Source organism: Camelus dromedarius, chromosome 18, assembly GCF_036321535.1.
Source record: "Camelus dromedarius isolate mCamDro1 chromosome 18, mCamDro1.pat, whole genome shotgun sequence".
Lineage (NCBI taxonomy): Eukaryota > Metazoa > Chordata > Mammalia > Artiodactyla > Camelidae > Camelus > Camelus dromedarius.
In genome coordinates this window covers 25,639,592-25,652,877 of record NC_087453.1, presented here as the reverse complement: position 1 = coordinate 25,652,877, position 13,286 = coordinate 25,639,592, and the positions used below count along the sequence as shown (strand labels likewise).

General features: G+C 36.2%; 1 protein-coding gene across 5 annotated transcripts in view; it reads left to right on the top strand.

Moving 5' to 3' along the window:
- GPCPD1 (glycerophosphocholine phosphodiesterase 1) overlaps positions 1 to 13,286 on the top strand; it is a 49,949-nt gene that overhangs the window by 25,896 nt on the left and 10,767 nt on the right. For all 5 annotated transcript variants that reach the window (XR_010376663.1, XM_031434220.2, XM_010994556.3 and 2 more), the window contains 7 exons: positions 279 to 411; positions 1,130 to 1,184; positions 5,736 to 5,828; positions 8,187 to 8,264; positions 8,949 to 8,988; positions 10,397 to 10,458; positions 12,660 to 12,725. Coding sequence is in view for 4 of the 5 variants with exons in the window: in XM_031434220.2 (XP_031290080.1) it covers positions 279 to 411; positions 1,130 to 1,184; positions 5,736 to 5,828; positions 8,187 to 8,264; positions 8,949 to 8,988; positions 10,397 to 10,458; positions 12,660 to 12,725 (527 nt within the window). In the remaining variant the exon portion in view is untranslated. The remainder of the gene's footprint in view (positions 1 to 278; positions 412 to 1,129; positions 1,185 to 5,735; positions 5,829 to 8,186; positions 8,265 to 8,948; positions 8,989 to 10,396; positions 10,459 to 12,659; positions 12,726 to 13,286) is intronic.

The following is a 13,286-nucleotide window of genomic DNA, read 5'->3' as shown; positions in this document are numbered from 1 at the left end:
ACCTTTACAAATAAGCAAGGTTAAGTTAGGAATTTCATTAGTTTCACGTTGAGCTTTTGGGAATGGTAAAGAATTAATTTAATAAGATGTTCTAGAATATTAACTAATAGAATAACAATAAGGACATATCTCATCTTCTGGAAGCTTCACTTTGAATGGATTTTGACTTTTTATTTGATTGACTGACAAAGCTGGTTTCAGTGGTATTGAAACATAATTGAGCTCATTGTGGACTTTTTAATTGTTTCTGTTTCTTCCCCCTTCTTTTCCTACGAAAGTTGACTATATAATTATTAAGCCATTACCAGGATACAGTTGTGACATGAAATCTTCATTTTCCAAGTATTGGAAGCCAAGAATACCATTGGATGTTGGCCATCGAGGTGCAGGGAATTCTACAACCACAGCTCAGTAGGTTGACTGTTTGCGTAGTATTAGCATTTGGTAGCTCATGCTTGGTAAAGTTAAAGGGGTTTGACCTTCTGAAGATCAGATGATCCTTTTAATTATCACTCTGGGATTTATGTAATTTGGTAATTGGGGTTTCCAATTTAAATTAATTGGAGACTATCTGCTACAATTCTGGTCATTCTTTTTTAATACTCTACTGAATTGATGATGAGAGAGAGACATTAAAACTAGGAAGCCAGGAGGGAAAGCTTGATGCAGTCAGCCTGATGGCATCATGTGTCTGTGTTGTAGTCGTGACTTTCAGCATGCTGTCCTCTGGGTCTTAGTTTCCTCACCTGTTCTCAGTGTAGTTTCCATACTTCTATTCTGTTGGTGTGTCAGCTTTTTCCACGTAAGGAACAAGTTTCTAAGTCTCTGCTAGTTCATGTCCATTACAGAGGACTGTTTTCTCTAATTTATCACCTCATTTGGGGAGGGATGTGGTGGTATATGATATGTCTGTATTCAGCTTGTAAATACCTGTAATTGTTGGAGATTGATTTGTGGAATAAATGCACACACCAAACAAATGATAGTCACAGTGTCACTTTGGGTTGGCCAAGTTAGCCTCAAAATAGAGAATAAGTACTATGTCCATTTAGCTGACTTCTTTGTAGTAATAGTTTTCTGTATCTTTTCTATAGTAATGATAATTATATCTCTATATTTCTTCTTTCAGGCTTGCTAAAGTTCAAGAAAATACTATTGCTTCTTTAAGAAATGCGGCTAGTCATGTAAGTGAACCTCTCTTTCTTTAAACAACTTTGGGCTTTGGTCCAAAGGTTGAAAAGTAGAGAAATGCAGATCTGGGAAGCCTCCTCCAGTTGGTGTCAGTAGTTTAAAATGGAGAACATGTATGCTCCTGAGTAAGTTTCTGAGTGAATATGAAGTATTTCTAGCATTTGTATTTAGATTCATGGTGAAGATTAGGATGGAACAATGGAATCCTAAGCATCCTTTTTTTGAAATAACAAATTTTGAGTGATTGACGCAAGAAAAACAGTCCCCACTAAGCACTGGTTTTCATCAGTTGAATTCATGTGCTCCTTTACTCACTTTGGAAATAAATGCTTACAGAAGGATTTGATAGTGATTTCATAGAACTTTTTTTTTTGTAAGTCTGTCAGTTAACATTGTAGATACCAGCTTGATTATGTTAAATTTTTTAACTCCTTTGATACAATTCTAAGGGGATAGTCTTTTTTTTTTTTTGGTCAGTTTTTTTAGTTTCAGTTTTTTAGTTTTTTTCAGCACCTGCAACTTGACATTTTAAATAAAAACCTGTGTATTCCCATCCTTTCCCCCATTCCTCTGCACCTGACTGAAAAGCCTCATGTTGTAAAGTTAAACTAAGGGGAAAATGGAGGAAAGTCTCATTTTATTTCCTGTGTGTGTGTGTGTGTGTGTGTGTGTCCTCCATATACCTTTTAAAAAGTAGTTCAGCAAATAAACTTGATTTGTCATATGTTTATCACTCATATGAGCAAATACCTATTCTAAGACAAACTTTTTCCATATTTTAACGACTAACATTGAGATGGGTTTTATAACTGTCTTAGCTTGTCCTGGTTTGGCGTTGTTTTTCTCCCTCTTAGTGGTATATAAAATAATGATGCATTTTGTATTTCATGACATCTTGTTGGGCTGTAGTTCATTATTTGGAACCAGTTTTAGTTCATTGTAGTGAACTAATTAATCTAAACATGGTATTATTAGCTGTAAACACTTGAAGATCCCTGTTAAAGAACTTTCAGGGTTTCTGTGCTTTTTGAGAGGGAATTTCATTAAGCCCTTTTCTTCTTTTGAAATCCTTTGTACTCATGTAGATCACATTTTAGAATGTCTTATGTTATTATTGGCCTGTTTTAATTTTTTTTTAATGGAGGTACTAAAGATTGAATCCAGGATCTTGTGCATGAAATCACATGCTCTTACACTGAGCGAAACCCTGTTTTAATAGTAGAAACATCTTTGAAGCAGTCTTGGTTGTTATTGGCTTACTTCTTAAACCTTGCTTACATAAATTTTGGGATCAAGTTTTATCTCAGTAAAATTATCATAAAGGATGGTGATCATGTAAAATTAAACATTTAACCTGCAAATCTGTAATTTCATATGTTTAATCATTGTACCTGTTTAGGGATTGCAGGGTTGTTTCTTTTTGGGAGAAATGGTTTGTGTTGTTATCTTGTTGACAATAGAAGGAGCTAAGCTTATTTCCTGTTTCAGAAGTCATCGAGGAAGTAGGGTTCTATGGTTCTATTCTCTGATCCGTGTATACTCACATGTGCGCACCATCCTTGACCTAAAGCTGGGTAAGGGATGGACATGTCTGTCTGTTCTTAAACAACCCTTCTCTGGGCCACAGACACATTACAGAATCCTCAGACTTTGTTTCCTTTGATCTCAGCTGGCTTTCTTTTGGTGAATGCACAAATTTTTATGTCAGTTTATGTTCTCAGCCTTTATTTGGAACAATTTGTAGTCAGAATGGATCTCACTGTTTTTAAATGTATACCCTTAAGTCTAATTTGTGTCCACCTCTCTTCTGCTTAGGCTTCTATCAGTTGGCATGCACATCATTCTTGTTGCCCATTTCTGCTTGCTCTGTCTTTTCAGTAGGAATTACCGTTTCCTCTTTATTCTGTCCCCTCACTTTCAGTCTGCCTGTGGCCTTCACCCTAAAGTGGGTCTCTTGTAAGCAGCATATTGTAGGCGCTTGTTATCCAGTCTGCCACGCTGTGTCTTTTGACTGGAGCATTTAGTCCATCTGCATTTATGGTGATTATTGATAGATGTGTGTTTATTGCCATTTTAAACCTTGTTTTCCAGGTGATTTTGTATTTCTTCTTTGTTTCTTTTTTTCTTTTTGGTTTTCCTTTTCTATTGTGATTTTCGTTTGTATTATGCTTGATTTCTTTCCATTTTTTGTGACTCTTGTAAGGTTTTGATTTGTGGTTACCCTGTTTTTCAAGTATGTTAACCCATTACTATATCTTCTTGCTTTAGACTGGTAATCATACAGGCTGAAACATATTCTAAACAGAAAAAACAATCTCCCCTTTCCCACATTTTATGATGTTGATGCCTTTTACATCTTTATGTTTATTCTTTTGCTGTTCATTGTAATTATGTGATTTTCTCTTTTCTGTAGATTTTCAATATTTCTTTTAGGATTGGCTTAATTATTGCTGTATTCTTTTAGTTTTTGCTTGTCTGAGAAATCCTTTCTCTCTCCTATTCTGAATGGTAATCTTGCTGGGTAGAGTATCCTATGTTGCATTTTTTTCTCTTTCAGGACTTAGAATATATCTCACAACTCCCTTCTGGCCAGCAACGTTTCTGTAGAGAAATCAGCTGATAACCTTATGGGGGATTCCCTTGTAACTAACTCTTTCTCTTGCTGCCTTTAGAATCTTCTGTTTATCTTTAACTTTAGCAATTTTGATTATAATACTTCTTATTGTTGATCTGTTTGGGTTCAACTTGTTTGGGACCCTCCATGCTTCCTGTAATTGGAATATCTGTTTCCTTTTTTAGGTTTGAGAAGTTTTCAGCCATAATTTTTTCAGATATGTTTTCGATCCCCTTTTCTCTTTCTTCTCCTACTGGGACCCCTGTCATGCAGAGATTGGTACACTTTATATTATCCCATAGATTCCTTATGTTGCTTTTGTTTGTGGGGTTTTTTTTTTTATCATTTGTTCTTCTGTCTTCTGTTCTGATCGGATGTTTTCCATTATTCTATCTTCTAGATCACTTGTTCATTCCTCTGCATTATGTAATCTGCTACTTATTGTCTTTAGCTCAGCTTTCGACTCAGCAATTATCTAATTTTATTTGGGGGCTCTTTCTAATTCCTAGTTTCTTTTTATAGTAATCTACATTTCTGTCAGTAGCCTCTCAATTTCTTAGTTCTTTTACCATCTCCTTTTTAAACTCAAGTTCTGATAAACTGTAGAGGTCTGTTTCATTGTTCTTTCAGGTTCTTTCATTGTTCCTTAGCATCTTCATCTTATATTTTTCTGACTATGAATTTAGGAGTAACCGTTATCTACTGTGATCTTGAAGTGCTGTGTTTATGTATGAGCATCCCTGTGTGGACTGTCTGTGTCTAAAATTTTTGTTGTGAGGGCTGTTTTTAGTATGGATGGCTCCCATGTCTTTCCTCTGTGTGTGCTGGCTGTTATCCCCTTGAGAGGGGCTGTGATTGGTGTTGTGGTGACCAGAACCTGCACTGGATGTTGAGCAGGGCCTCCTTTTTGCTCTGTGGTTGTCACAGCCCTGTCAGGGGCCAGTTCAGCTCCCCAGCTGTTGGAGTACAAGCCCCTAGGTCCATTTCTGAGTGTGTGTTAGGTGGATGAGAATGGAGAGCTTCTGCTGGGAGAGGAGCCACCATGTATTCCTCCATGAGAGATGTCCACCAGGAAGTGCACCCTGTGTTGTTGCCTGTCGCCTGTTGCCTGTCGCACAGACTTAGAGAGTACACTGTTGTTGGCATTGACCTGTTTTGCGGCTCCCTCCCTGGGGCACAGATCCCATTTCGATTCTCTTTTTCCTTTTACCAAGTTTTGTGAAGATCTTTTTTTGTAGCTCCACTTGTACAAGATCTTCCACCAGAGTTGAGTGGGTATTCTGTGAGAATTGTGCCACATGCAGATGTATCTTTGATGTCCTTGTAAGAGAGTGTGAGCTCCGTGTTCTCTTCCACCATCTTGAAGCCCCTCTCCTCCTCAATCTGATTATTGAGGTGTTTTATTAAGAAAAGCTATTAAATCTGCTACTCAAGTGCAACAAGGAGCAGAACCAGGAGCCTGCGGCTTATTCTTTTTCCTACCTCATCTCTGAGGCTTCGCTATCCAGTTAAGGTATGCGGGGTCAGCAAGGTGCAAGGTAGCTGTGCTCCAGGCTCCTCTTAGGCTCTGTTTCTGCTAATAGCAGGAGCGGAGGTGACACTTGTGGAGGCTGTCCACTGCCACAGAGGAGTCCACTTGTGTTCAAGTGGGTCTCAGTGCTTGTTTGTTTTGCCAGGAAAAAATTGATGTGCTGTTGCAAAAAAGAAATTATAATTGTTTTAAAAGAAGAAATTTCTTTTTAGAAAAATCTTGAAGGATAGCATTAAATAACTCATGAAGAAGGGTTTTTTTTGGTTTGGTTTTTTAAAATATAAGTCTGTAATTTTAAAGTGAACAGTAAATTTATGTCCTTATAGTTTTAGATGTATTGTGGGCCAAATAATGTTTTTCAAATGCCTGTGTTTTGTTTTGTTTGTTTATTTCTGTCAGGGTGCAGCCTTTGTGGAATTTGATGTACATCTTTCAAAAGATTTTGTGCCTGTGGTGTATCATGATCTCACCTGTTGTTTGACTATGAAAAAGGTATGTTAAATTCCTTTATAAAACTCAGTCAGATAAAAGGTTTAAAAATGTGGATGTTTTATATACACATAGTATGCCATTTTATATATAAGGGACTTGATCACTTGTGGATTTTGATATCCATGAGGGTCCTGGAAGCAATCCCCTGCAGATACTTATGGATGTAATTATTTGTTAAGAAGAGTTGGTCGGTTCATTTTCTTGGTGAATTACTGCCAGCCCTTTCCTCTCTCAAGCTCCTACAACATGACGAGAGACGAGAAGATGGGAATATTAATTTTCTAGTGTGAGGACTCTGTATTGCTGAATTTGCTTTTGTATATTTATCAAAAAGACATTTCAGGTGGTTTCTGTATCAGTCTACCACTGTCCCTATATTGAGGTAGGAAAGGAAGCTATCACAGTGTTTGTTTTCTGGGCTCCCTTTGTTTCTGCTTTGAATGTTTCCTCAAATTTATAGGCTTATATAATTTGGCTAAAGTGGGAAGAGCCATGGTGAAAAATAAAATTGAAGAAGTGCTTTGGAGCCAGATAGTGGAGGGCCTCAGTGAGGGGTTTTAGACTTGGGATCTCGGGAGATGAGAAAGACTTGAGAGTCAAATAGGGAAATGTTCAGAACTAAACTTGCAGAGGAATATTTTGGTACCCAATGTTAGGGTTAACTTAAGAGGACAGAGACTAGAGGCAGGTCAGAGTGGTAATGTGGGCCAAAGGTTAAGATAAGCCTGAACTGGAGTAGAGACAGTGAAAATGGAGAAGAGGGCGTGATAGAGGAGAAAGTCCAGAAGGAGATTTGAAAACGCATATAATTGTAAAAATCTTAAAAATTGTAATTGCTGTTGTTCAAAAATAATTGTGATAGTTATACAGTGCCTGGACTTCAGTGTACAAATTAACCAAGTGATTTCTCAGGTACGTAAACTAGGAGGGTTCCTTTGGCATTTTCTTTAAAACTGTGCTGGATATCATTTTCCATCGAGTTGCTCTGAAGGTAAAGCTAGTTTGCTGACATGTACAGACGCTGCATGTTGTAGTGTAAATGTATGACAAGGCCCCTGGCTCTGCCTGCTAGTCGATTCTGATCAGTCATATGAGTGTGGGTTACTGTGATGTGTAGAAAAGGACCCTTCCCTTTCTGTGAAAAGGTGTTATCAGTGTGTGTTTTCTAGGCTCCCTAGAGGATAATAAGGAGATGTACCTATTTAGATGACAGAGATAGAATTACTAGAATTGAGGCAGGTTGTTTTTGCTGTGGGGAAACATTCATGCAAAGTGAAACAAGAAGGAATGGAGTGGTGAAGGAACTCAGTAACCAAGACTGAAGTTTGAGTCTAGCTGTAATTTCTGAAAATCCATGAGGGTTAATTGACAAGTGTAGCTGATCCCACATTTTCACCAGACTTTGTCTTGCTCTTAAAGTTGAACCTGGTTGAGTTAACTGGGAAACAAAAGCAATGAATCATATACATTTTTAGTATTAATTTTTAAGGTGGTATTTTCCTTATAAAACCAATTCATGTTCATTTATAAAAGTACTTCAGAAGATTGTGAAATGAAAATTAAATCATCCTTTCCTTTTTCTCTTTGGTTGTACTCCCTTACTCTTAATAGTTTCTTGTGTATCTTTCCAGGAAACGTTTATGCATATGTAGTCTCATACCATATGTACATTAATGAATATAAATGTAATAGATTTTAGTTTATTTGTTGGATTGATTTATTGGTGGTACATTAACTCATTTCCTTAAGATAGAAGTGCCTACACAGTGTGACATTTGATATGGTATTAAAATCTAATAAATTAGATTTGCTCATTGGGAAAACATTAATAATAGAGTTCCTCGTTACTGCTTATAACTAATCAGACAATTTTCTCATGACAGTTGATTTCTGTGGCTATTTTAAACCAAACTAATTTAAAAGGTTTGGAAAAAATTGGAAACCTAGTGACAGAAACTAATCCTTAGATAGTGCTTGCATGTTGATTTCCTAGTCACGTTGCGTGGGTATATGTCCAAATAAAACATATACAGCATGACAGGAAATAGGGGAAATGACTGACTTCTGGCTTGGTTCTCAGTGTGCCATCAGTGCCACAGCTTCCTCCTAGCTCTTTTTCTCTTCCAGGCACCCTCACCTACATTAAAAACAAAAGCTGGGGGGTGGGGGAAGCTGGTAGGTAGTGGTAGGTAGGAAGGGCTCCCCTGCACGAGCTCCCAGTGGCCACCAAACAATTGTTCTCTCATCAGTAAATTAAGATACTAGATCTGTCTAGGGTAAACATTCAGTAATAGTTTGGGACCCATTTCTTTCTTTCTTATTTCTTTCTTTCTTCTTCTACTTCTTTTTTTTTTTTAGAAATTTGATGCTGATCCAGTTGAATTATTTGAAATTCCAGTAAAAGAGTTAACGTTTGACCAACTCCAGTTGTTAAAGGTAGTAGTAATAGTGTAAAATGTAAATTATCTTTTAGTTTTGGTATTATTTGTACTTGTCTGTGTATCGTAATGTTCTCTTTGCATATGGGGATGCCTATATATGTAAATAGCATGTGTAGAGTGTGCTTTGGTTTCCTGTTCTATTAGGAAGAATGGGTTTGTGCTAATCTGTCTTATCCTACGATTATCGTGGACCCCACCGGTTTTTGCATTCACGGAGGGGCTAGGCCATCAGTGTAGGCTGTTGGGTCAGCCGTCGTCTGAGGTTGTCTCTGGTCCACTTTCACCCTTATTTTACACTTGGCCTTTTATGCTGTTTTTGATCTTTATACCTGTGCTACTAAGATCCTTGTATTTTTCACCATGTAATTTTACATGATCCCTCTTCCTATTCTCATTTGATACCTAAATAAATGGTTGATTGAGTATAAACAGTTTCCTAACGTAATAATTTTAATACTCTTCTTCCCTACTTGAGTATTTGATCACAATCTTATATGCATGTATGTAAATGTAAAACATAAAGTGGTAAGTGCTTATTATTAAACTGAAGATTCTACATGTTATAAGTTTCTCTAACTTGCTAGCTTTGCAAGTTATAGTTCTGTTAACCATATCTTTACAAGCCAAGGCCTTTTTTTTTTTTCTGATTGCATTTCTTGTGTGTGTATGTGTTTTCTAGCTCGCTCATGTGACTGCACTAAAATCTAAAGATCTGAAAGGTATGTACCAGTATTAAAACACTGTTTTCATTTTTAGCTTGTGTAGTGTGGTTCCCTATCCATTTTAATGTACTCTTTGTGACTTTAATGAATAGAATACTGGACTATAAATGTAATTTTGTAGACATGAAGGCTTTATATATATTAATTTTCAAATGAATTTGTGTCGTGCATAGTAAGCATGACTTTTTTTTTTTTTTTTTTTTTTTTTTTTTTTTTTTTTTTTTACTTTTATGAGTTTTCTTAGCTTGATGATCAGAGTTCTTTATAATCTTGAACCTGGCCATCTTTCCTGACCTTCTTAAGCGTTACACAGTACAGAATATGTCACATACACAATCTGGCTCCAGAGCCAGGATCCAGCTCTAGCCTTTACCAGCTGTCACTTCTGGCAGGTTACTTTATTTGACCACTCTGTGCCTCAGTTTCCTCAAAGCTTGTCCTGCTTACAGAATCCCTTTGTATTTCCACTTTACTTTCTGCTCCCGTAGAACTTACTAGTCTGTGTCATCGTTTGAGCCTTAGCGTGTCCTTTTTATAACCCTTTATTTTTGTATATATCCTGTCTCTTCCACTAGAATATAAGCCTCTTAAGGGTGGGAAAAGTGTTTTTATATTCCCTGCGACACATACAGTACTCTGCATGTAGTAGGTACTCACTAGATGTTTATTTGTCGCTGTGATAGCAGGGTAGTTGGAATGCCCTTATGAGGAAACTGCTGTGCCAAAGACTGCAGAGATCCCCAGGGCACAAATAGAACTTCACAAGCTTGTAAATAGTTTATAACTATTAATAGTAAAATGAATTTTACCTTTATTTGACTGGAAAATTTGAATTTGTGATACACTGGACTGGGTTTGGTGGGGGGGGGTTGTGTTTTTTTTGGGTTTTTTGGTTTTGAGGGGCTTTTTTAAAAAAGAAAATCTTGATAGTAAATTTTTTTCTCTTGGGAAAAATTCTTGTGCGTCTTGACATAATGGATTGTTGATTAAATGGTGATGGTGCCAAACACAGTGGTGCCTGTAGACTCTCTTCGTTTCTAACTTCTGAGCTGATTTTGGTATTTCAGCTGGAAGTCTTAGCAAGATGATACAGCAGCCCCTAATTCCATTGAGAATTAACAAATCAGTGTTTGTGACTTCTTTAAAAGTATATTGCAGTTTTTATAAGAAAATAATCACTGTTGGGGTAACAAACTATGGTGTTTCTATTAAATGTTGCTATTTCAAAAATGCGGTTTTAATGGTTAAAACTAATAAATACAAGAGCCTTTTAAAAAATACTACATATAAAAGGATCTGATAACTGCTTAAGCATCACTTTTTTCACCCCTTAGATTTTGGGAAAAGGTCTTAGTGATAAAATGGCATTATTGTCTACTGATCTTTTTATAATTTAAAATTTCAGAATCTGTGGTCGAGGAAGAAAGTTCCTTTTCTGAAAACCAGCCGTTTCCTTCTCTTAAGATGGTAAGTTCTTTGGGAAACCTAGGACGAGGCTATCGTTACTTCTATTGTATCTGAATAATTTACTTTGGTCTCTTAAATGGGCACTAAAAAGGCTACATAAAAGGTAACACTAATATAAACTTGTCATTTCTACTTTTCAGAGAAGATGCATTCTTGTAAAGGGTGCCCTATGCTACTTTTTTTTTCCCTTAAGAGTAACTTGGTCAAATGAATAAAATTCCCACCTCAATAGGTTAATTTGGTAAGAATAGGAAATTCACATGTTTCTGTATATAAACAGGAAGGGGAGGGCACAGAAGGAGGGGAGGGAGGGAGGATTGATAATGGGGGAGACATTTTTATAATATTTCAAACTGATCCTTAGCTTTTGGAGACAAACAAGATTCTCCAACCAAAGGAAGTAAGTACCCTGGTTACTTAAAATGAGATACAGATTTCAAGAATTCACTTTGAAAAAGTGTAACAAAGACCAGCATGAAGATTTAAAAACGAGACCCTATTCATAGAGGACTTCCTTTGACAGCATCAGGCAAGCCCACATGGATGCCAGACACTGTCTTTGGCCAAGCGAGTCTGCCTTTGTTCTTGCTGGCTCCGTTTCTTAATTTTTACTCTTTACAGTCTTTTTCTGGTGGTGTATCAGATTCAGTAGATTTCTTAAACAAAAATATATGTTTCAGTTTATCATGATTATTCACCCCCCAAAAAGGATGCTATGAGAGCCCTAAAATGGTCATTGTCCTAGTGCATTTAAAACATGATTTAAATAATTTTCCAGGTATTTATGAAGGCCAGTTAAGTCATTCCTTCTAGTCCAAAATGCTAAAATTATTTGATTTTTGGAGATTTTATGATTTCTAAACTTGTGATTTCGTAGAACAGAAAAACAGGTATTAAAAAATGGTGTAGCAAAGGTTTGACAACTTTTACTTAGCTAAATAAGTTAAACACATTTATTCACTCACTTTGCCATCACTGTAATTTAATCACAGAGAAAGTTTAAAACCAAGAAAGGCTGAATATAATCTCATGTTAAAGGAGAATTTTTCTGCAGATTTGATGTTGACCAGTCTTAACACTAATACATGCTATTGTCCTTATTTTTTCTAATTTTGCATTAGTCCAGAAGAAACATGACAGATACATTAAATAAGGCTACACACATCCAAGAAGAAAGCCAAAAAAACCCACAGGAAATTGAGTACAAACTGTTGTATTTACTATAGTTTTCAGGCAGCTGGTTCGTATAGACCCAGGGCTGGATCCTAGGTCACCAGACTCCAGGTTATGATCTTATTCTGTTAGCATTCTTTTATTTACTATTATAAAAATAATTCTATATATACTATATACATTAAGTGGTTTCTAAACACTTGAAATAAATCAAAGTTAAAAACAATCTGTTTCAAATTTGTTTTGCCCCGGGCATGCTTATGTATTTGTCTGACTTTCATGTTTGTTTGAAAATTAAACAATTCTTCGTAAGTTAATAACCAAGCTTCATATTTTAGATTGGATTTTCTGGTTATGGTGCCCAAATGGTCTTATTGAAAAGTGCCTAGGTAATTTAGTTTAGATAAATTAACTTCATATTATTTGTTCATTTATATAGATTTAGCCTTAGTTATTTATGGGCCACTTTATTTTGGAGATAAAATCTTTTGGGGGTTATCACCATGGTATTAGTAAAGCATCAACACCTTCAAAACAAGCTAGAAATCATGGTTTTTCATATAACCATGTCTTAAATGGATTAACACGCTTGAATGGAACTCAGGAAACATGATAAATGTCTTTCAATTCATGAGGCTGTCTGTCTGATTTCGGCTCGCTAGATGCTCAGTAGTAATGGTGAAAAGGATGTTAGGTTAAAGATCACCTTTGTGGTAGTAGTGATCAGTTACCACAGACGTTTCCAAAGACTGTTGCTTTTGCTGTTTAATTTCTTTTGACTTTCTTATCAGCCAGGTTGGTTTATTTATCAGCCAACTTATCAACTCATCAACCAGGTTGTCAGTTTGACTATGGGAAAAGGTAGTGGTTTCTGTTCAAAGGCACAGAATATTTTATCCTTACCAGTGATATGTTTTGTTATAGATTGCTTTTTGTAATAATAAATCTATTTTTCTTTTTTCCTTCTTATTCACTGTTCTTCTTACCAAAAACAAAAAAAAATTTACCACCAACAAACAAAACTCTAGGTTTTAGAGTCTTTGCCAGAAGATGTAGGATTTAACATAGAAATAAAATGGATCTGCCAACAAAGGGTAAGTCATTCTCTCTCTACCACGTTCTTTGTTCCCTCTCCTGTTTCTTTAAATGTATTCTTTGCTGTCTCTGTTTTAATGGAATAAGTGAAACTGAAATCTTACTGTGGCTTCTTCCAGTGAGCACAGTGCTTTCTGGACCTTTTAAATACAGTATATCTTACACTTACACTAATATCTGAGTACTTAAATGTAGTGGTGGAGTTTTACAGTAGAAATTTCACTTTACCTGTGCCTCAGGTGCACACCACTGTGCACGGTTTCTGGGCACACTTGTATAGTGACCAGTGAGAGCTGTCTGGACAATCAGGACTTTGTAACTCTGATGAGTTTTTGTTTTCTTATCCCCGCCATCTTAATATTATACCTTAAGTAATTTCTAAGCAATTTTCTGTTTAAAAAATAGGAGTAATAATTAACCAGGAAAAGAAATTTCTGCAGATGTGTTTTAAATCACTCACTCTGAGTTTTAGTCATTCTTTTTTTCAGCAGTTATTTTTTGAGAAGCTGCTATGGGCCAGGCATTTTCTGGATGCTGTAGTTAAGTTGTGAAGATAACAG